The sequence below is a fragment of the Delphinapterus leucas genome, chromosome 15 (genome assembly GCF_059928025.1).
Source record: "Delphinapterus leucas isolate spDelLeu-1000000601 "Yukka" chromosome 15, BTC_Dleu_Yukka2, whole genome shotgun sequence".
Classification (NCBI taxonomy): Eukaryota; Metazoa; Chordata; class Mammalia; order Artiodactyla; family Monodontidae; genus Delphinapterus; species Delphinapterus leucas.
This window is the reverse complement of record NC_143143.1, coordinates 76,735,539-76,759,383: the sequence shown is the minus strand read 5'-3', so window position 1 is coordinate 76,759,383 and position 23,845 is coordinate 76,735,539. Positions and strand designations below refer to the sequence as shown.

Below are 23,845 nucleotides of genomic sequence, written 5' to 3'. Positions count from 1 at the left end.
CCCCATTAGTATCTAATAACATATTTATGGGCAGTGACTTGGGACTCCAAACTGTCCCCATAATCCCCTATGGAAATTGACCTCTGTCAGCAGAACTGGATGCTGGCCTAGGGGCTTGAGTGGCAGCAAGCCCGGCAAACAGCCTTTGGCGGGGCCAGGAGAACTGGGCAAGAGTTGGGGTCAGGGTGTCCTCTGAGATTGAGTTGTTGGCAGCGTCCAGAATTCAGGCAGGTGGAAGACCCTTCAAGATCTCGAGTCTTTTGAGAGTAGGGCCAAGAGGCTGGGTATCCCAGTGGTTTGGGGCACAGGCTCTGTGGACAACCTGCCTGAACTTGGATCCTGACTTTACCACTACTTGGCAAGTCAGTCCCTTCTTAGTGCCTCGCTTTACTCCTCCATAAAGTAGAGACGGCAGGACCTTCCTCAAGGCATTGTGGGGAGGATGAAAGGAAGCAATCCATGTAAAATCCTGTAACTGTGCTTGGCAGGTAACTAGTGCTCAATAAACATATTCAAGAAATACTTAGTGAGGGCCCACTGTGTGCCAGGCACCATTCTAGAAGCTGGGAAGAGAGCAGTGAGCAGAACAAAGACCCCTGCCCTTAAGGAGCTGACATCGTGGTGGGAGAAGACAATTACTAAACACGTAAGTATGTAAAATGTATTACAGATCATAAGTTCTGTGGAGAACAGATAAAGCAGGGAAAGGGGATGGCGGCAGGAGCGAGGAGGGCCTGCTTTTTTGAGTGGTCAAGGAAGGCCTCACCAAGAGGGTGACATCTGAGCAGAACCTCAAAGCAAGTGAGAGAGTGAGCCATGTAGCTGTGTAGGATGGGGGAGGCGTGGGCAGCAAGTGCAAAGGCCCTGAGGTGGGGATGAGGGTGATGCGGCAGGAAGGTAGCAGGTGCCAGACCATGCAGGACCCTGTAGGCCATGGGGAGCACTTTTGGCTCTTCCTCTGAAATGGAAACCCTTTAAAGGCTGTGAGCAGAAGAGTGACATGGCCTGCCTTCTGCTTTAGAGGGGCCATTCTGGCTGCATTGCTGAGAATAGACTGTAGTGGGGGGAGTGGAGGCAAGGAGACCAGGGAGGAGGCCACAGCAATATCCAGGCAAGAGAGGATGGTGCTGGACCAGAGGGCAGAAGGGAGAGGGATTGGCTTCTGGACATATTTCCAGGTAGAGTCAACAGGCTTTGCTCTTGGATGGGATATTAGGAGAAGATGTCAACCAGGATGACTCCAGGCTTGGGCGTGAGTAGCAGGAAGGCTGAAGTTGAGGAAGATGGTGGAAGGAGTGACTTTTTGGGGAGAAAGTCGGGGGTTTGTTTGGGGCATGTTGAGTTCTAGGTGGAGAGCGGGCAGGTAGGAGCGCCTGGAGAAAAGAGTCTGGGGTCCAGGGTTAAGGTCCAGGCTGGACATGTTGGGGGGTTGACAGCACAGAGATGGTTGTTCAAGGGTGGATGGAGAAGCGGGCCAAGCCCTGGGCCTCTCCAGCGTGGGGGTCGGAAAGATGAGGAGAGCCAGCAAGGGAGATGAGGAGCCACCAGGGAGGGGAGCTCGGAGGGAGCGCCACCCAGAGGCCGGCTGCAGAAAGTGTTCCAAGGGGTTGAGAAATGGTAGCTGGGATTGCTGTCGTCAGATCTGAGTGAGGAGTAATCATTTCAAAAGATACTGTTGAGCGCTTACCCTGTGCCAGTCACCCGACTGAGCACTTTACAAACATCATCTCACAGGATCCTTGAAAAGCCTCCGTGAGTCCAGAGCCCCAGACCTGGGGTCTAGGCTGATGGAGGGGTCAGGGGGTCTCCAGCATCCAGGGGCTAGAGGAGGGCCTGGTGGGCTGAGATCCAAGGTCCAGGCAGGGGAAGAGGCTGGCTCCTAGGGGACGTGGGCCGGGTTGGGGTGGGCTGAGTGGGCGGTGGGAGGAGAGCTCCCAAAGGCCTGCCCCTGCGGGCCCATCATGGTCCGGGCTGCTCTCCCAGCTCTGAGCTGTCAGGCAATGGGTGGCTCTGCTGACCACGGTAGTGCTGGGACTGACACCGCTAACTGTCGCGGCCCCATCAGTCAAGTTTCATTCTTCTCTTCCTTCTCCACGTCTGCCTTGGCCTCAGCAGCCATGGCTGCAGGAACTCCTGGGTGGTCCTGAGTGGGGGGAGGCGGACTGTGGGAGCTGCATGGGCACGGGGTTTACAGATGCTCAGATGCTCAGTGGAGATGATCGCGATCGTGATCGTGGAGGCACTGCAACGTGAGGATGAAAAGCAAAAGCAGTGTTTCGAGTGAGACAGACTCGGGTGGAATCCCAGCTCTGCCACTGACTAGTTGTGTGACCTTGAATAGATCACTTCACTTTTCTGGGCTTCAATTTCACCATCCAAAAGGAGGAGGTAATAAGAATAATAGCTGTGCACAGAATTGGGTTTTTCCCCTTCAGTAGTTTCATTTTGAGATAATTTTAGGTTATAGAAGAGTTGCAAAGATAGTACAGAGAGTTCCCAAATACCCTTCGCCCAGCTCCCCCCAGTGTTAACCTCTTACAGAACCACCGTGCATGTGGGAAAACCAGAAATCAGCGTTGGTACATTACTATTAATTGAAAGTCCATACTTTATCCAGACTTCCCCAGTTTTTCCACTACTGTCCCTTTTCTCTTCCAGGATCCAATCCAGGATCTACTTTGCACTTAGAGTATTCTTTTATTCCCTTAGAAAAAAATTTTAATCACAAAAAAATGAAAATAAATGTAATCTGTGATCTCCCACCCCTCACCTCTGTGTTCTCTCACGCCTCAGATGGGCTTTCCCAGGTGGTGGCAGCAAAGGCCACCAGCAGCTCTTGGCAACTTGGCAGTCCCCATGGAGGAGGGATTCTTTCTCCCATGAATTCCAGCACAAACCCCAAGTCTGATACCCACTGGCCCAGCCCAGGTCACCTGTCCCATCTGAGTCCGTCACTGACTGAGTGGCCCAGGCTGGGGTCACATGGTCACACCTGAGGTCTGGAGGGGGTAGTTTCGCCCCAGACAATCCACTGGACTTCACATGAAGTGGAGGTAGTTGTCCGAAGGAAAATGGGCTGCTGTTACCCAAAGGCAGGGGAGTGGTGCGGGGCAGGCAGGGCTGCAGGTGTCCCCACTCCAGTTGACTGACAGTACGGAGAGGAGGCCACAAGGTGGCGCACGTGAGCCGCTGAGCACCGGGTCTGGCTCACAGTGCGCGCCCCCTGGAGGTCAGATACCGTCGTTCACAGAAAAGATAGAACAGAGCACGGGCGCTGCTGGGTGGTGGACTTTTGCTGCAGTGGGAGGGAGGGAGGTTAGACAGAAGTGTCTTCGTAAACTGAGGCAAGGTCCTGTGGGAGAACACTCAGCTTCCAGGGTAGTGGACTAAAGATCTCATGGCTGTGTGATCATACACACATGCAGGCTCACACATCGGTGCAGCTGGGCGGAAAGCAGTCTTCGTCACCTCCCTAACTTGCCACAGCTTCTTCCTGAAAGCAAAGTTAACCGAGCAGCCTTGTTTCCCACTCCTGCTTTGTAATTAATGAGTGGTGGCCCCCATCTGACCATCTGGGCAGTTAAAATGGCCTTGGCACTGAGTTAACCCAAAGCTGAATTATTTATCGCCTGCATTCCCCTGGCTGTTTAAGTGATGGACAGCAAGTGACCTTGCTTGTTTCAGCCGGACCTGAGGCTCTGGAGGAAATCTCAGAGAGAGTCCAAGGCCTCCATCGGTTCTCGAACCCGAGGGAGGGGCTGGTGAGAGAGGGAGACCACTTCTGAACACCTACCGTGTGCTCAGCCTGTGGGAGTCACTTGTATTCCTTGGGGCCGCCCCAGGAGTGGGCACGTATTTATTCCCATTTTACCAAGAGGGAGGTTCTGAAACCCAGAGAGGGGAGTGGCTTGTCCAGGGTCACAGGAAGTGAGCTGGGAAGTGGGCTCACCTCCAAGGCTGCCTTGGAGGTCCCCAGCCCAAAGGAACATAGATGTTTATTTGACAAATACCATTGAGCCCCCCACAATATGCTGGGCAGTGGGGAGGGACTATGGCATGCTTAGTTTTCCTTTTCAGTAAGAAGGTGTGATAACGGTGCCTGCTTGATAGGAAGATTGAATGAGGGCACGTGGCACCTCTAAATTCACGGCAGCTAAAGAGAAAGAAAATCTGTTTCACCATCATTGATGCTTTGTGCATTTATTTTCTGCCTCTCTCCCCTCCCAGCTTCTGTCCCAGAGGAAACCTCAGTTGCCAGGTTCTTGAATCTCCTTCTAGAGATGGTCTGTGCTTCTTCATATATATCCCTCTTTAAATGTACACACAAATGGTAGCACGATGAGGCCCCGTCCCGCATCTTGCTTCAGTGCGTCTTGGCTACTGTCCCATATCAGCACGCACAAAGTCAGCTCCTTTTTAGCAACCTCCGATGTCATCATCCTATGGATGGATCATTTATCACACTGATCTCCTGTTGAGGTTGCTTCCAATCTTCTCCTGTTACATCAGCACCGTGAGAAATATCCTTGTGCAAATGTCCTTTCGTCCATGTGCAATAGTGTCTGTAATTGAATTTCTGGGTAAACATGATATTTGATGACTTCCTAATATTCCATTATTAAGATTGGATAAGATAGTCATTTATGGTAGACAAAAATCTTCCTCCAAATTGAGGTTAATTGGTATTCCAACCATATCTAGAGTTCATTTAAGGATACCCCATCATATCTTAGCCACATGCTGAATACCGGAGTATTAAAATATTGAGCCAAGGCTGAAGTCTTGGGGCAAGAAATTTTATCCGTTTTCCTAATTATTTACCTATTGGGAAGTTTTACATAATTTTTGTTCAAGAAACTAATAGCTTTCACAGTCATCATTGATTATTGCTGCTTTGCTATATTATGCACACAATACTCAAATATTTGAAAGCAAACATTCAGATTTTGTACCAGTTTCTTATTATTGCATAACAACCAACCACAAAAACTCGATGGCATACCTTGATGAGCGTTTATTTAACTCACCTGTCTGTGGGTCTGCTGGGAGTCAGCTGGTCTAGACCAGGCTCGGCTGGACAGCTCAGCTCTGCTCCGGGTGTTTCTCATCTTCCTCTTGGGACCAGCCAGCTAGCCGGGCAAGTAGAAACCCACAAGGTCTCTTAAGGCCTAGACTTAGCACTGCTGTTCTGTCAATTCTGCCTCGTTCTATTGGCCTAAGCAGGTCACATGGCTCAGCCCAAATCCAAGGGGCTGAGGAAATACGCTCTGCCCCTTTAATGTGAGGAAGTGCAGAGTCACACGGTAAGAAGCATGCATGCAGGGAAGGTTGGGGAATTGGGGCTAAGGATGCATCCATCCTCAGATGTTAACAGTAATCTTAACTGATACACTTTGTACTGACATTTTCGCTGATTAGCTATGGAGGTTTCCTGTGTGACCTCAGATCAATGATTTTGCTCAAGGTCAGGGATGCCAAGAGTGGCCTTGAAGCAGGCATTGGGCTAGGCCAAAGCCACCAAAGCATATTTGGGCCATGTCCTGAGGCCGAAGATAGACATGGGTCCTCAGGAGTGGGAACCCAGGCCTCCCGGCCCCAGTGCCTTGGCCCAGGCTGTGTCCGTGGCACAGACTGGTGAGCTCCCAGCCCAGCTTTGCGCTCTTGATGCTGTAACGGGGGCGCCTTCTCGTTTCAGGGGAACATGGGTCCTGCCGCCTTCTGGGTCCTGCTCTTCCTTCTCAGGACCCCCGAGGCCCTGGCTGCTGTCCGCGGAGAGCTTGAGCCTATGCTCTTGCAAGTAGAGCAGCCCATTTCGCAGATGACCGCCCTCCCACAGAAGGTTTTGGACAGCATGCCTGTGCTTGGTGAGACAGTCAGACCCCCCAAGACAGCCCCAAAGGCCAGGACATCATGGGCCCCCAAGCCCGCCCTCCCCGTCATGGGTTCCCAGCATCCAGGGTCCATCAGTGTCCTCTGACCTAGGGTCCCCCTGGGCCTCCTATCTTCATAGACCTGGCATCTCCATGCCCTGGTCTCCACTACCCATGTTTCATGGTCTCAGTGGGAGATTTTTTGTTGCAAGTGGCAAAGCACCTAACTTAAATGGGCTGAAGCAGAAAAGGGACTTCATGTGGGGCAGGTAACTAAAAAGTCTAGAGGGACTGGCTTCAGGCACAGGTAGATCCAGGTGCTTTAGCAATGCCATCAGGTCTTTGTCCATCCTCAGCCTCATTTTCCACTGGGTTGACTCCAGTCTCAGGCTGGCAAGATGGCTGCCAGTGGCTCCGGGCTGATGTGTTCCCGGCTCTGGGAGGGTGTGCTTCTCTGCAACGTTCCTACCCAGAGCCCCAGGAATGTGTCTCTTTGGCTCTCTTTGGGTCGTGTGCCCATCTGGAGCCAATCATGGGTGCTCTGATTAGCCAATCCCAGCCCAATCCCAGGTGTTGGGAGTGAAATCAACAACCCAACCCCTGAGAGTGGGGGAGGGGATGGTCCCCAGAAGAAAGCAGGGAACTGTTTCCAGAAAGGGAATGTGTGCTGGACAGGCAGACACAACCAATATGGATGGCCCTGCTCTTTCCCTAGCCTCCTCTGGTATCTCCCTGGAAGATACCTTCCCTCACAGCTTCTTTTAGGGTCAGACCCAAACCTTCACGTCCAAAGTCTCTGAAGACTGCAGCAATCACATCTCATCACTTGGCCATTTTGGGTCTTGCTTTGTGATGGTGGGCAAGTCATGCACCCTCTCTGAGCCTTCCCACTTGCCTCTGTAAAATGAGAGCTGGGGGTGGCATTCGAGTGGGGAAGAGGACGGTGCTGAACCCCCCTTTTACCTGCCCTGTGCAGACAGCGTGCTGAGTGAGAGCCTCAGGCTCACCGCTGCACCCTTCATCACCCGCGAGGTCGTGGTGGACATGGCCTTGCCCATGGCAGATGGACGGGAATTCACCCTGCGATGTGGCGACCGCCTCCTCCTCTTCCCCTTCCTGAGTCCCCAGAAGGACCCGGAGATCTACACAGATCCAGAGGTAAAAGGCATACCAGGGGCTGTGGGGGAAGATGAGTGGCTTCAGGATCTGTCCTATCTGAGTGGCAGCCAATTCTGCTCTTTGTTTGCTGTGGAACCTTGCCCCGATCACTTCATCTCTCTGTATCTCTGTTTCCTCACCTGTGAAATGGATCTCAGAATAGCACCTGCCTCACAGGGTTGTCAGGAAGATTAAATGTGATCATGTAACCAAGATCTTCATAGCACCTGGCACACACTAAGCGCTTTGCAGGGGACAGCTGAGCAATTTTTCCTGTTTTCAGAATGTTATAATGTCAGCTTCCCAGCACTTTTACCTCTCCCTGGAATTTGAGATGGGGCAAACTTTTACAATTTCTAACAGATTTGGATGTTTACTGTGTGCCAGGTTCTGTGCTGTGCATCCATACATCCATCCAACCATCCATCCATACATCCATCCATGCATCTATCCATCCATCCAACCATCCATCCATCCATCCATCCATGCATCCATCCATCCACCCAACATCCATCCATCCATCTATCCATCCATGCATCCATCCATCCATCACCTCACTCTTCCACCTGTCTATCCACTGGTCCATTCACCTATCCTTCCACCCATCCTTCATTTAGCACCTACTCTGTACAACAAAGCCCTATGCTCAGACACAATCTTCACATTACCACTCTACAATGTAACCAAAGGAAATTGGCATTCTCTTTTTTAAAAATAATTTTAATTTCTTTTATTTTAAATTGCAAAAGTAATATATACTTATAAGATAGAAATATAGACATATATATTTAAAAGTAAAAATTTGTCTTCATTCCACTTCCTCTCCAGTTCCACAGGGTTCTCTAACAGTGGTTGGGAGTGTGTCCTTTAGATAATATTTATGCCTTTACAGACATATACACAACACACTCACACACATATGAATAGGCAGGTGTGTAGTATAGGATCACACAATACGTTATTCCAACACTTTCTTTTTTCATTCAACAACCAGTCCTTTTGTTATTTTTTTTAATTAATTAATTTATTTGTTTTTATTTTTGGCTGTATTGCGTCTTCATTGCAGTGCGTGGGCTTCTCATTGTCGTGGCTTCTCTTGTTGTAGAGCACAGGCTCTAGGCGTGAGGGCTTCAGTAGTTGTGGCGCGCAGGCTCAGTAGCTGTGGCGCACGGGCTTAGTTGGTCCACGGCACGTGGGATCTTCCTGGAGCAGGGCTCGAACCCGTGTTCCCTGCATTGGCAGGCAGATTCTTAACCACTGCGCCACTAGGGAAGCCCTCAACAACCAGTCTTAAAAGTTCTTTCCATGTCAGCACACACAGACCAAGCTCAACATTATAAAGAGCTGCCATAATTTTTAACCAATCCCCTATCAGTTGGGCTTTACATTATTTCCAGTTTTTCTCTCTTATAAACAAGACTGTGATGAACATCCTCATACATTTTTCTTTGTCCATGCCTATTTTGGGGGTGGCATCAGAAAGGGACCTTCTTCCTATTTCAGGTATTTAAATACAACCGATTCCTGAACGCTGATGGATCAGAGAAGAAAGACTTTTACAAGGATGGGAAGCGACTGAAGAATTACAGCATGCCATGGGGAGCAGGGCACAACCAGTGCCTGGGGAGGGGTTATGCCATCAGCAGCATCAAACAGTGAGTACCGGGCACGGGGAGCCGAGCGCCTCATAAATTCTCCTCCCTGGGCCCCAAGAGCCTTGGCCCTCGGATCACAAACAGATTGGACCAGGGGTTATGACATCCGCCTGTCCTTCTGTCCAGCTGGGTAACCTTCTGTGCCTCTGTTTCCTCAACTGTAAAATAGGAGTACTGACCACACTACATCTCAGGGGTGTCGGGACAAATGAAGTGGACCTTTCTACGTACTTTAGCCACTGCCTGGCTCATTGTAGGTATTTGATAAAAGTTATTATTTGTGATTACTAATATTACTATTATTAATGTTTAGGCATTATGCTAGTGAATGGGCACATTACATTAAGCTTTTGGCCTCAGCTTTCTCAACAGTAAAATGGAGATAATAATACAGTTGGTTCTGCTCTAACGCTTCATGTGCATTGCTAAAAATCCCCGCACCATGGGAAGTCACAAAGTAAAAACCACAGGATTGTGGGGGAAATAGGGCTGGGGCCCAACCCTCAAAAACTTCATCAGTGACACACACACAAAAAGATATGCACCTAGGAAAATACGGTAGTATAGGTTTACACATGTTAAATGGAATAAACAGAAATACCTAAGTGCTCCAATAAATATGGTGCTTTACTTTGAAAACGACCTGACGTTTGCCATGCAAGTGGGCATTGGATGGAGCTGTGAGTTACGATGAAGCCTGGGAGGAGGGTTATCTGAGGTCGGACGCCTGAAGAGAATGGTGTGGGTCACCACCCACTGGTGTGTGCGTTTTGTGAATTCCTGCTCAGCTTGGTTCAGCTGGGTGCAGTTTTTCATTCTCCCAGTGTTTCTTGCAGATGAAATGACCACAAGCAAATGTAAAATTTGTGTTACGCTTCATTCTTGCCCTAATAGATCGATCCCACTGGAACAAATGCACATGTTCAAAACAAGTGTTGCAGCAGAACCGACTGAAGTTCCCACTCCATAAAGTTTTTGGACAGATAAAAAGAGATAATGGATATGAAATGCTTAGCACTGTGTCTGGAACATAGTGTTCAATAATTGAGCTAATATGTTATTATTTTAATCTCAGTTAATTGTCATGATACCTGCCAGCTGGTCAGTCTATCACTGACTCCAGAGGTCAAATCATTCCTCACGGTCAGGCACCTGGTGAGTGGAGGTGCCAGGATCCAAATCCAGGTGTGGGTACAGATACCTTCCACCCCGCCACCCCACCCATGTAAACTCACCCTCTACCATCCTGCAGCTTCAGAGCTGGAATGGATACATCCCACCTTGTTGACCTTCTTTGACCAGATGGGGAAACCGAGGCCCCGAGTGGGAAGAATCACACGCCCTTAAGAGGCAGAGCCCAGGGACTTCCCTGGTGGTCCAGTGGTTAAGACTCTGTGCTTCCACTGCAGGGGGCATGGGTTCGATCCCTGGTAGGGGAACTAAGATCCCATGGCCAAAAAACAAAAGGCAGAGCCCAGGTGTGCGCCCAGCTCTCCTGCCCAGAACATTGACATTGCTCTGTCCTCATCTTCCCTCTTTTTCACTCGTTCAATAAGATTAAAGAATCCCTGCCATGCATCTGTCTGGCATTGGGCATCTGGTTCACCGTGGGAGCGGGTGGTAAGGTCCAGAGTAGTAGAGGATCCAGCCTGACCTTTATTAACACAGGTGGTGGTAAGATAAGGCAGGTGGAACCAGTTCACATCAGGTGGGGCTGCCACCACATTTAGGGGCCCACTGATTACATCATCACGTGGTTTGTGTACTTATTAGAACAGCTTTCCAGAAGGTGGCAGTAAAGAGTGCCTGCCTGCTCTTGCAAAGTTGGTATATTCTAACAGTTTTCCCCAGACAGCAGTAAGATATCTGGAGGGAGGGGTGCCTGCTTCTGATCTCACAAAGGCAGCTGTGGCTCAGCGGCAGCCCAGACGAGGCAGACGGTTCCAGGAGTTTGGTGGGGGTCTGGGCTGCGTATGGTGGGAAGAATCAGGAAGGGTCACTGTCCGTGTTAATCACAAGCTAGGCTGTGCTCTGCTGTGTCAAACGACCTCCAAGTCTCAGTGGCTCGTATAACAAAGGTTTAGTTCCCACTCACACAACGTTGGCTGTGGGTTTGGGGGGGCTCTTCCCCTCCGTGCAGGGACTCAGGGGCCAGGATCTTCCCATCTTCCCACTCCATCATCTCAGCATGGAACCCACACAGCTGCCAGGCAGTAGAGAAAGCTGGAGAGTCAGGCACTGGCTCGGAAATGCTTTGATGTGGAATTGACCCACGTCACTCCTGCTCACAGGCCGTCAGCCAGGACTCGGGAGCTCCTGGACTGGTGAGCAGAAAATGCCTGTGCTCTGCTCTCTCGCCCTCCTTTCCCACTTTAACCAAAGTGAGAGCTGGGGTGAGACCCAGGAGGACGCCATCGCTTTCCCGCCTGACTCCAAACAGGCCTCCCGCTCTCCCCCTTCACGCCTTCAACACTGTCTCTCTGCAGATTCGTGTTCCTCGTGCTGGCGCGCTTTGACCTGGAGCTGATCAGCCCGGACGTGGAGATGCCCTTGTTTGACCTCAGCAGGTACGGCTTCGGGCTGATGCAGCCGGAACACGACGTGCCTGTCCGTTACCGCATCCGGCCTTGAGCTCCGGGGCAGATGGGACTCCACGCACCCAGCCTGACCCTAGCCGCCCAACGTTCTGTGCCTGCGTTCGGCCTGGGTACAGAGCTTTGAACACCCAACGGTGCCAAGCGTTATCCCTTCCCTACTGTTTTTCCTAGAAGGCTGTGTCTGGGGGAGGGGAAAGAAGGGGAGTGAAGAAAAGACACCAAAAGCTCTGCGGATTATCTGCTGCAAAGGTTAAGTTCCAAAATGAGGCTCTTTCCGCTCCCAGCCCCTCTTGCCCCTCTCACCTTTAGGATACCCACTAAAGCTCGGGCAGACGGGGCACAACTAGGAGACCCCACTGCTCTGCCCCCAGCTCCCACGGGCTGCCGCCCAGACCCTAACCAGTCAGAGCAGATGCTGGCCACTAAAAGGCCATTTGGGCCTAGCAGTGTGTCTGTTGAAATAAACTCTGTCCGCAAATTTTTATTAAACTACCTAAAGCCGAAGAGTCTCTTACAATATCTGGCTTCCTAGGCACCCCACTTGCTAGACACTTCCCCCATCTCTCCGTTCACACCGATCCTTGAGAAAATGCTGGAGGGTTTCCCGATGCTGGTGCATCCCCAGTGTGGAGTGGGGGCAGCCTCCAGATGATGGGCTCTGAGGACCAGGCTTCTGTGCGCTACAGTTACGGGCTCCAGACGGGGTGGGTGTTCCCAGCGCTGGGACTCAGGCAGGGAGTTAGCAAGACACAGCCCCGACTGGATGGCCCCAGTGAAAGGAAGCAGCCAGGGCTGCTGGGACTGGTCAAGCCAAAGAAGAGGAGGTGTTGGTTTCCTACATTCTAGCTTAGAAGCTCCAGCTGTGGGCACCGTCCAGATTGCAGGCCTGTTTTGTTTGTCCTACATTAAAAAAAAAAATACATTAGTGTTATCTTGTCATCTTTGGGAAAGTTGATTCAAAATGTCCAGCTTCTCTTGAAAACTTGAAAGATCTGTCCACGCTGGGCCCATATTCCCAAGGGCAACCACTGGCCAGAGCTCAGTAGCAGCTGCCTCCCTATCGGGGGCCTGTGGGCTCTGGTTCACCAGGATTTCTACTTGGTCTGCTTTTCTAGTCACAGCACCTCCTGTCCCCCGAAGACACCCAAGTTTGAGAACCCTGTTCCTACTCTTAGAGGTGATATTGTAGGAGGTGGTGGGAACCCGCTGATTGGTTCTCAGACCAATGGTCCATCCTATCCTGGGTGCACCACCCTTTGATCAAACAGATCAGTGATGAAAACTTGCCTTTGCATCAGCTTTAGGAAAAAAAAAAAAAGATCAAAAAGAAAAATTGCCTGGAAACTTTTATTATGATGACAAGTATTAATATTAGGTCCTGTTTATTGAGGACCCTCTAAATGCCTGTGACAGGAACAGTAGATATAGTATTTCTACTTTTCACGGCATCTCTGCAAAGAGAGGATGGTTATGCCCTCTTTATAGTTGAGGAAATGGGCTCAGAGAGGTGAAGTGACTTGCCCAGAGTCGCACAGCTTGTAAGCTGATAGAATTTTGCAAACAGACTTACTGTCCCAGTAGCAAATGCTAGATGGGTGGCTCTGTGCTCTTTGGGCTCAATGGGGTGGTGGACCGGCAGTTCTGTTTGGCATCAGAGAGCTGACAGAGCCAGAGACACCCATGGGTGGATGCATCTCATGAGATGTGGACACGCATACACACATATAGCTAGGTCCCTGTAGCTTTAGCTGGAGCGAGAAGAGAGGACCTGAGATCTCTGAATGTTCCAGGGGCTAGTCTCTTCTCAGGGCGGCACCGGGGCTTGGGGGCTTCCCTGGCCCTCAGCCTCCAGGCGGCCCTAGGATTCCCAGACAGGCACTGTGATTGGCAGGAGGCGGGATATCCCCAGGGAAACCCATCTTCACGCCTGGGTGACCCCCACTGCCTCCTGCTTCTTAACTCTGCAGGAAATCAGGGCTGGCAGCCTCCTGTGGGAGGACGGAGCCAGTTTCCATGGCAACCCTCGGCTGCCTCTTCCTTCCTGGCTTGGAAGGGAAGGGAGGAGGCCGCAGAAATAGCTCCAGGAAGATCTCTTGTACGTGGCTGCTACCCTGGTGTGCTGGGGAAAAGCCCTTCTGATTTCCCCCTTCCAAATCAGGGCTGCTTTGTCACTGAGACTAGATTCTCACCTGTGTTCAAAGAAGGGCCTTTTCCCTTTAAAGGTGACACCTTGGAGCCACAATCATTAGGAAGAGACGATTCTCCCACCAGGCAGCTCCAGCTGGTATCAGAGATATTGAAGTACAGCTTGGGAGACAATGCTTTAAACCCACCTTTGTTTCAATCTTTATTATTTTTTCTTTCTTCTTTTAAAAAATATAAGCTATAGAGAAAAGAGGGAGAGATGAGTGGGTTAGCTCCTTGCTACAGGTTATTTAGGAAGGTACCCAGATGTCATTGTATTTCTTCATACCTTGTTTTAGAATCACGAAATTGCAGGACCTATGTCAGAAATATTCTTAGGTTGACCTAATGGAGTGTTTCTTTACCATCATCGTGATGATTATTTTTTGCTATATTTTGTATTGTTATTTACCAGGTATTTTCCTTTAAACAGTCTCATTTTTTAAACTTAAATTTGTTTAAAAAGGGGACTTTTTTCCTCTGCCGGTAACAACATGTATCGCTTGCTGCCAGAAATAGAAAGTGACTGAGAAAGAAATCCGCTGGGGAGGGGTCCTCTGCGCTGGCGTCACCAAGGCTTGGAGCCTGAGCTCTGTCTCTTCTCTGTTACAAAATGAAACAAACACATGTTTGAGTGGCGTTAAGGCCACACCAGCACCACCCTGAGACTCTGTCCATGACAGTCACGGGGTGGGGGGAAGGGAGAGAAAGAGGAGTAAGCTGCCCACCACATGGGCGTGCATTACGCCTGGGGTGAGGGCTGCCCAGGGTCATCTCCTGCCACCAGTGGGTCCCGCCCACAGTGAGCTGGGGACATCCCACCTGCCCATTCTCCAGATGGAAAAACAAGCTTGGAGAGATGAATCGTCTCTCGGCGTCACTGATTTGTATGTTTGTTGTTTCTTAAAGACGGTGTTTCGTGAGTAGCAGTGATTTTTCCACCTTGCTGTTTTAACAAAGAATTCTATTTTTATGTAATATTGTCGAGTCGAAATGTGCTGAAATACATTAAATCACCCTTGTTTGTGGAACTGCCTCTGAGTGTGTTTCAGATTGAGAGTTGGCTGTGTCCAGAATATCGAGGTTAGTGCCTGGGAAGGGAGCACAGAGTCCGTATGTGCCTGGTTCTGGGACAGGGCCTTTCGTGGACAGAATCAAGTCGCACCTCCAGCCACCCTCCAGACCATATATTATTATCTCCATTTTTACAAAGGAGGAAACTGAGGGTCAGAAAGTGAAGTGGCTGGCCCAGGATCTTGTGGTTAATAAGTAGTAGACACGGGATTCAAATGCAGGCCTCCCTGCTTCCTGAGACCGTGTTCAGGATCTTTCTATCAACAATCCTCCTGATGGCAGAGGAGGGACCGGGTACCCTTAGCGGATTTTGGGGAAGAGGCTCACAGCCCAAAGTAAGGCAAGCAAAAAAGTGTCTTACAGGTTCACTAAATGTTACCTATCCTTCATGCAGATATATGCATTTATTTTAATATTAAAAAGAAGAGAAGTTTTTTTTTTTTTTTTTTTTTTGTGCCACACCGCACAGCATGCAGGATCTTAGTTCCCTGACTAGGGATAGAACCCAAGCCCCCGGCAGTGGAAGCTCGGAGTCCTAACCACTGGACCACCAGGGAATTCCCAGGAAGAAATGAATTATATTAGCTTTGGGAAAAACTGAAAAGGGAAAATCATTTTTTTCTCTCAAATCTTTGAGTAAAAATAATGTCCTGGTACTTCCCTGGTGGTCCAGCGGTTAAGACTCTGTGCTTCCACTGCAGGGGGCACAGGTTCCATCCCTGGTCTGGGAACTAAGATCCCACCTGCCGCTCAGCTTGGCCAAAAAAAAAAAAAAAAGTGTCCAGAGGCAAATGTCCTTCATCTGTGGGGGGCCATGGAGGCACAAAGTAACACAGCAACATTTTATACGTTAAAATGTTTACATTCAACACAGCAGACATTTCTTTCTCTCTCATGCAGATGCAGGAGATCAGAGGTGGTGTGGCATCTCCACAGTCACCAGGCCTCTTCCTTTGGTCCCTCCAGCATCTGTAACCAGTGCTTTCCATCTCAGGGACCAGTGTGGCTGCTTGAGCTCCAGCCATTTTGTCCACATTCCAGCCAGCAGGAAGGGGAGAGAAGGAAAGAGGGGGAAAACCTGTTTCTATCCCATTGGTCACAATTTAGTCACATGATACTCCTTACTGCATAGGAGGCTGGGAAATGTAGTCTTTCTCTCCAGGAGACCAATATGTGCCTGCAGAAGGGCACTGCACCCCAGCTTGACAAGTGCTGCGTTATGCTCTTCTGTTTACCAGTCATGGTCTGAGCCACATGCAGGGCCAAAGGGACAACACTTGGCTTCTCTGAGCCATTGACTTTCTATCAGAGGTCTGCAGCTCCAGGACTTTGACCCTTCAGACCCCTGTACTATAAAAGTCAAGAGAAAGACTCCAGAGTTTTATTTTGCCAGGTAAGGACATTAAGAAATACATTTGTCATTTGCTTTCACTGTCAATCTATGAAAGGACATTTGAATACCCGTAACACAGAAAGGTAGGTTCCATATCAGAATTAATACAACCACTCAAGAGTTGGTATTAAATAGCTTGAAAGTGGAAACAACCCAAATGTCCATCAACTGATGAGTGGATAAACACAATGTGGTACATTCATACAATGGAATACTGTTTGTCAACAAAAAGGAATGAGTTACTGGTACATGGTACAATACAGGTGAATCTTGAAAACATATTCTGAGCGAAAGAAGCCAGTCACAAAAAGCTACGTATTGTATGGTTCCATTTATGTGAAATGTCAGAATCGGTAAATCAATAATGACAGAAAGTAGGTTAGCAGTTTCGAGGGGTTAAGGGGCGGGAGGTATGGGGAGAAATAAAGAGTGACTACTAAAAGGTATGAGGGGCTTGTCATGTATTGTGCCCAGTTTGGAGGCTCTGAGCACAGCAGAAACGGAGACCTCAGAGGTTCTAAAACAGCCTTTTATATCCTGAAGTTAAAAATCAGGTCAACGACTTCTTTGCTTAAAACCCGTCAATGCTCTTGCTATGAAATCCAAAAACCTCCAGACAACCCTCACCTACACGGTTTTTCTCTCCTCCTCTGTTTTTCTTTCCTACTCCTTTTCAGCCCATTCTTGCCCTCATACACTCTGCCCTGGCCACACCTGCCGTCTTCCATCTCCTTCAACCCTCCCACCTGCCCCAGGGCCTTTGCACCTGCTCTCCCTTCTATATTTATGGCTTGGTGGTCACTCTGACTTAAGACTCATCAGCACCATCACTCTCTCAGGAAGTTCTTGAGCTGAAGTCGCTGCCTCTCCTCCCCATTATCCTTATTCTCACACTTTTACTTATTTCCTTCACAGTGAGTATCAATATTAGATTATTTTTAAATGTCTCTGGTTATGTCTCCCATTTAAATGGGAGCTCCAGGACAGCAGGTTGGTTTCACCACTGTTGGATTCCCAACATGCAACCTAAGCTTGGCACCTAATAGGTGCTTGGGAAATATGTGCTAATAAGTGAAAGAATGGCCTTTTTCTCATCTTGGGAGAGATTGTCATTTATCTTGGACAGTGAGGAGTCATAAAGCATTATAAGTAGGGGAGCGATGTGGTCAGACTTGTGCCTTTAAAGGTCAACCCTGGTTGCAGCAGGGACGTTGGATTCAAAGAAGTATAAAATGAGGGAAGGGAGATGAGAGAGGAGGCAGATGAGGTCAGGACAGAGTGGACAAGGGCGATGGAAAGGAAGTAGGAGAGTGATCAGTCTCCAAAGGGCAGGAGGGCTGGACTTAATGATATCTTAGGAGAATCGGTTAATTAGCCCTTGATCTCTGTGGCTTTTATTTCCTCCTTTTGCTGACTCACTCTTTTTCTACTGCGTCTTGGAGTTCCCAGGCTTTTCTGTGGGGAAGAGGTATTAGTTTACCTCTAATTGCTCTGTTGGAAGCTCATGCCTCAGTCCATCCTCACCCTGTATTTCATCATTGTTTGACAACAGACCCTGGAAGCCAGTGGCTTTGGCAAAGTCCAGGCCATGAAGGGGCTCAACGGACTATGTGCAGGTTTACCTATCTCCCTCTGTGGGGACCCTCTGGTCGTGTCCACATTTCCTCCCAGGGAGGGAGCTCAAGAGACCATGCCACAGCTTAGCACAGAGCATTGTGTGTAGGAAACACCCCAAAATGTTGGGTGGTAGATGGGTAGGAATGGCTGAGAAAGTGGGTAGGGTGGCTGGGTGGATGGGTGAGTGGTGGGTAGATGCATGAATATTTGGGCTGGATGAGTGATTGGGTGGTGGGATGAATGAGTATGTAGATGCATGGGTGGGTAGATAGTAGGTGGATGAGTGACTAGGTGGGTAAGTGATTGGGCATATGGATGGATGGATAGATTGATCGATCGATGGATGGATAGATGGACGAGTGAATGGGTAGATAGACAGGTGGATGGAAAGACAGATGGTATATGGATGGGTAGATGGCTGGATAATGATAGATGGGTGAATAAGTGGGTAGAAAGATGGATAGTGGATAGAATATGTGAATGAATGGAAAGAAGGATGAGTGAGTGAATGAGTGCATGGATTGATGGGTGAGTGGGTAGATAAGTATAGTTGGATAGTTTGGTTGCTGAGTATATGGATGGATGAATGGGTGGTTGGGTTGATGGGTAGGTGGTGAGCAAAAGATGAAAATAAAAACGGAAAAATGTTTGGGTTGGTCAGAAAATCAAGCTCACCCACTTTCCAGGAACCTGGACCAGGAACCCCAGGGCTTGATAAAGGTAATCAGGCTAGATTGAAAAAGTACTAGAATCAGACATCTGGTCACTCAAAGACCATCCAACAGCTAATAGGTACAGTGCCTGGCATATAGTAACTGTTTAATCCACATTAGCTGTTGTTACTGTGGTTGTCAGTATAGTTACTAAAGTTATATTAATGTGTACTTGCTAGTGTTAGGTATGGTGCTAAGCACTTCACATGCCTTATCTCATTAGTCTCACCAGCAACCCTGGGAGGTAGATTCTATCATTAACCCCATTTTACTCATGACTATGATTATTATTATTGGGGCAAAAGAGAAACGGGCAAAAAGACTGGACTCCAAGCTGCTAGAAAAATCCCTGGGGCTACTGGAACTGTATCTGGGCAAGGCCACCGCATAGAGCAGTTGTCCTGAGTGACAGCCACTCAGAGATGTCAATTATATCCCTTGAGCCTTTGGGTACCCTCATAACCGAAAACAATTATTCCTTCCCAAGGGTCTGTGCCCAGAAGTGCTGAGACACCCGAGTAGGATACTCAGTGGGATTATAAATAAGTGATACCTGGTATTATGGAGTCCAAGAAAAAAAGTCTGACTTCAGGTGGACATGTCTCTTGCCAGCCCAGCTTAGATGGGGATTCACTTGTATTTACATGGATGAATTGGGCTGACTTGACCTCATTCAGCCTCGGAGAAAACTCTCAACACCTCGCAGTGGGAAGTCTGCCGAGAGGGCCTGAGCAGAAGATGGTTTGTGACCTAGTGCTGGTACTTGGCTGCCTACTTACTGGTTGACCATCAGGATACTTACTGCACCTCCTGACGAGCTTTTTAGTTTTCCCATCTGTAGAATGAGATGGTTATACTTGAACTCAATGCAGGGCTCCTTCTCCGTAGAACATTCTAAGTTTTATTACTCTTTTTGCACTGTTTCCTATAAGTACATTATAAGGAGATGGTAAAATTCTGGTTAGTGGAGAGAGAATTGAATCAGTTGGGCTCTTTGGGACTTAAATGACAAAATCACAACACAATCTGGCTTAGGTAAGAAGGGGTATTTACTAGTTCCCATAAGTGGGAAACCCAGAGGCACTGCCTTCAGGCATGGCTGGATCCAGGAGCTCTAATGACATTGACAGGACTCAGTATCTCAATCTCTGGGCTCTACAATCCCTTCTATTGGCTTTATTTCTAGATAGTCTCTCTGCTTATGACGGTGGAATATTCTAAGAAATGAAGACCAGGTGCTTTCAAATAATTTATAGTCTTTTCATTTAGAACATAAAATTTCTAAATTGGGCACTATGCAGAGCCTGGGGAAACAGAGAGCGGCAAGACAACTTCTTTGGACTTCCTTGGCCTTTGTGTGCAACAAGCATGAACTTAAATTTATACCAAGGCCAGGAAAGTAACATAAATAAGAAAAGTGTCTTGAGTGAGGAATATTAGGCAGAGGTGGAGACTGTAGCATAATAGAGAGCACATCCTGCCTGAAGGGGGTGGCTGTGGTTCAAGGCCAGCCACTCCTCTTGAGCCAGCTGTAATTGCCATGTTACACAGGAATGTGGGCCAGTGTTAATCAGTTCCTCTAATTTTTCAAGAGAAAACAGAAATCCAGATTTTCACGGAAATCCCTCTGATATTTAAATATTAACTAAAAAAAAAAAAATCTGTGACGGCCACACAACAAAAGTCTGCAGATAACCAGCTCATGACCTCTGCTATTTAGCTCAGGGGATTGCCCAGAGGACTTGAACACTGCTTACATACTAACGATTTCTTTTAAAAAGATGTATACAAATATCAGTTTAGCTGACTTGAGACTGTGAAGCATCTCAGAGGGTCTCCTCATGAAAGGCTTGAAGTCAGAGAGGGGGCCCATAAGAGAACTCTTTGCCAGTTTTATTTCTTATATACCTTGCCCCCACCCTCACCAATAGGATTGGATACTCCTGGAGTCAGAGGTGTGTCTTATTCATAAGTTTCTTATATACCTTCATGTAAGAGGATTTATTCATTCATTCAATAAATATTTATTGAGCATTTACTCTGTACCTGGCATTGTGCTGGGCACTATGGGAACAGTGTGGCAGACACTGTTGGTTGCCTACCCAACTTTAATCTTCACTTCTTCCTTGTTAAATAAATTTCAATTTTGTAAGGGCAGTAATTAGCCTAACCCTAAGGGGTGAATCCTGTTTTCTTTGACAGTGATTGGTATAGGAGTGGCCATGTGACCCATGATATGGAACTTGGCAGAGATTTTGGGGGGGGGGCGGGGGCGGATAAAAGCATAAAAGGGGAATTATTTTTGGCCACCTTGGCCATCTCCTTCTTTCTGCCTTTGAATATGGTTTTATGGAGGCTTATGCCTGGAGTGGTGGCAACTATTTTGTGAATATGAGGCAACAAGCTTGGGACAAAAAGCCAATATATTGAAGAAGACAGAGAAAAAAAAATGGAAGAAGCCTGGGTCCTTAACAACATAGCTGAGCTGCTTAATCAACTCTCCTACCACCCTCATCCTAAATTTTTATGTGAGATAATTAAATATCCTTATTCTTTAAGCTCCTGTTAGTAAAGTATTCTGTTACTTGAGATGAGCAAGACAGACCACCTCCTGCCCTTGGGTAACCTACAATCTATCAGATAATGAGAGCTAGCCATGAGTAAATGCTTTCTATAAATTCCTTATAATAATTTCCATCCTCCTTTTACACAGAAGAAAAAAATTGAGCCTCAGAGAGGTTTAACCACTTGCCCAAGGTCATTTTGCAAAAAATGGCACCAATCATTCTTACTCCAGAACTCACTCTTTGAGCCACTGGCAACACTTACTTCCTTCTTAAGTTTGCACTGAATCCTTTGCACTGAGTAAATGTATGAACAAGTAGTAGCAACAGGGCTTTTGCTTAAAAGTTACAGAACTGTTTGCACCATCTGCACTTCTAACATCCAATTGTACACAGATGTTCTTTATCTGAATCTGGAGCCAGAGCCAGAACTTTGCAGGAATTGGGCCACCTGGAGTGACAAATCTGAATGACATGGAATATCTAGCACTGGCCTCGGAATTGGGGAGGACTCTCCCCTGTCAGAGCCCTGTAGCTATGAAATTGCCCAGCTATTCCCACCACTATCATCCCAGTCAAAACCCCGTTATCTCTGGCCTGGACAATTGCAGAGGTCTCATGATGGGTCTTCCTGCTGCTTCCTTCGCCGCCGCCCGATCCCTTTTGTCCCCCAAATCCCATAATGCACACAGCAGCTGGAAGAATCACTTTGAAACATATACCAGCACATGGAACTTCTCTGCTTAAAACTCTATCATGGCTTCCCATCACAATTAAGAAAAAAAACTCAAAAACATTCCTTAACCTTGAGAATAAAATCCCCAAAGGGCTCTGCCTGGCCTGGTTCCATCCACTTCTCTAACTTCCTTTCCCAAGCTCATTTCTATCTTAGGACTTTTGCTTGTTTTGTTTCCCCTGCCTGTACCTGCATCCTCAGGACTTCACATGGTTGTCTTCTCCCTGCCCTCAGATTCTTGCCTTAGATATATCACCTCCTCCAGGAAGCCTTTCCTGCCTGACCACCCTATCTAAAGTTGCTGATACCTCTCCCAGTCATGCTGTATCACTTCCTCTCACTTACTTTTCTTCATGGCATTTAACACAATTCAAATGATCTGGTTTGTTTTTTTACTTGTTTATTAACTGTATCCCCCACCAGAATATAAGTCCATGAGTGTAGAGACGGCCTGTTTTATTCTCACTGTATTTCCAGTGTTCAGAGTAGTACCTGGCACATAGTAGGTGCTCACTAATTACGGGTTGAGAGAATAGCATTTCCAGACTGGGAAATACCTTTGCCTTCTATTAAATTAATCTAAGGTTTCTCAACCTTGGCATCATTGGCATTCAGGGCTGGAGAATTCTTTATTGTGGGGCTCCAACCTGTGCATTGGAGGATGTTTAGCAGCATCCCTGGCCTCTACCTAAAAGATGATGGCATCTTGGACACGGATCATGATGATGGAGGTGACGAGAAATGAACAGATTAAAATATATAATAATATTATGTGCAGCTCCATGGAAATGAATTCCTTAATTTTAGAAATGAAGGAAAGGGCCAGATGGGGAAGGATCTTACCTTAGGGCACTGTGGCTTGCTCAGTTTTTCTCCTCCAGAACAGGGGCTCACTGCTGTGTCCACAGCACCTATTTACTTATCATGCAGTAAATATGTATGTGAAAGCATAAATGAGTAAACATGGGGCCCAACTATAGCATCCTTAGGGAGGCCTTGCTCACTTCTCTAGGTAAATCCTTCCGTTTTTTATTCATTTCTGGAGTTTATTTGATCGATTCTGTCTCCCCCACTGGACAGGGAGCTCCAGGGGAGGATGTATTCTTTGTTGACCCTGGCACACAGGAAGCTCTCAATAACCAGCTGTCCAAAGTGACATGAATGAATGATTGAATCACCAGGCTTTATAAGCTAGCTCACCCTTCACTCTCTCTTCCTGTCACCTTGCTTTATTTTTCTTCTTAGCAGTTATCACCAACTGCCACACTGGATATTTATTTGTTGATGTATCCATTGCTCACCTTCCCCTACTAGAATCTAGACTTCCATTCTAGAATTAGATTTTAGAATCTAGAATGGAAGCTCATGAAAGCAAGGGCTATTTAAAATTGCAATCTTCTCCCCCTACCCCTGCCTCTATCCCTCTCCTCTGCTTCATTATCCCCACTGCGCTTATCACCGTCTGACATATTCTTTGACTTTCTTGGTTTTGGTCTGTTTCCAACCAGCTCCACAAGGGCTGGACGTTTGCGTTTTGTTCACAGCTGTATCTCGGATGCTTATCTTTGTGCCTTGCACACAGTAGGCGCTCAAGCCACGTTGTTGACCGGATGAAGGAAGGCGGGGTTGAGAGGCAGGCAGTGGAGGTAGCCCAGGTGGGAAGGGCCAAACCGCCCAAGACCCCAGCCCGCCCCGAGCCTCACCAACTGGCTGGCCCGGGCAGGCAGGAGTTAAGCGGCGCGCACGCTTCCGACCCGCAGGTGGCGCCGTCCCGCCTCGGTGCCCGACTCTGGGCGCTCAGAAGTGCGGGACAGAATCGCAGCGAGCGCGGAGCCGAAGCTCAGCCCCGACTTGTTGATCTCGCCCAAGCAGCCGCCACCGCTGCAGCGGGAGCAGGAGAAGGAGGAGGAGGAGGAGGCGCCGCCGCCCGATCCCGGTCTTGCCACCCGCGCCCCCAGCGCCCGTCCGCGCCCCCAGCCTCGGAGAGCGCGCTCCGGCCCCGCAGCGCCTGCTGCTCCGGCGCGTCGCCTGCCCGTCCGGCGTAGGCCGGGCCCAGCCCGGCCCCGGGTCCGCCGCTGCCCGCGGGCGGGGGCGCCCGGGCGACCGCGGCGATGCGCGGTCCCTGGCCCCGGGAGGCGGCCACCCTGGGGGTGAGTGTTGGGGCGCGCGGCGGGGGCGCAGGGGGACACAGGAGGGGGGCTCGCCTGCCGCGGTTCGGCCTGTTGGTCCACGCAGGCTCCGCGGTTTCAGGCTGGGGGGTGGGGTGGGTGAAGGGCCTGGGCCC

At 48.7% G+C, this 23,845-nt stretch overlaps 1 protein-coding gene across 2 annotated transcripts in view; it reads left to right on the top strand.

The window, feature by feature from the left end:
* PTGIS (prostaglandin I2 synthase) overlaps window positions 1–14,701 on the top strand; it is a 43,183-nt gene extending 28,482 nt beyond the window's left edge. The window contains exons 6-9 of one of the 2 annotated variants that reach the window (XM_089897043.1): window positions 5,696–5,864; window positions 6,847–7,028; window positions 8,532–8,683; window positions 11,170–14,701. In XM_089897043.1, the coding sequence (XP_089753169.1) occupies window positions 5,696–5,864; window positions 6,847–7,028; window positions 8,532–8,683; window positions 11,170–11,314 (648 nt within the window). In that variant the 3' untranslated portion in view covers window positions 11,315–14,701. The remainder of the gene's footprint in view (window positions 1–5,695; window positions 5,865–6,846; window positions 7,029–8,531; window positions 8,684–11,169) is intronic. The other variant, XM_022597436.3, reaches the window with a different exon arrangement.
* Window positions 14,702–23,845: the final 9,144 nt, after the last annotated feature.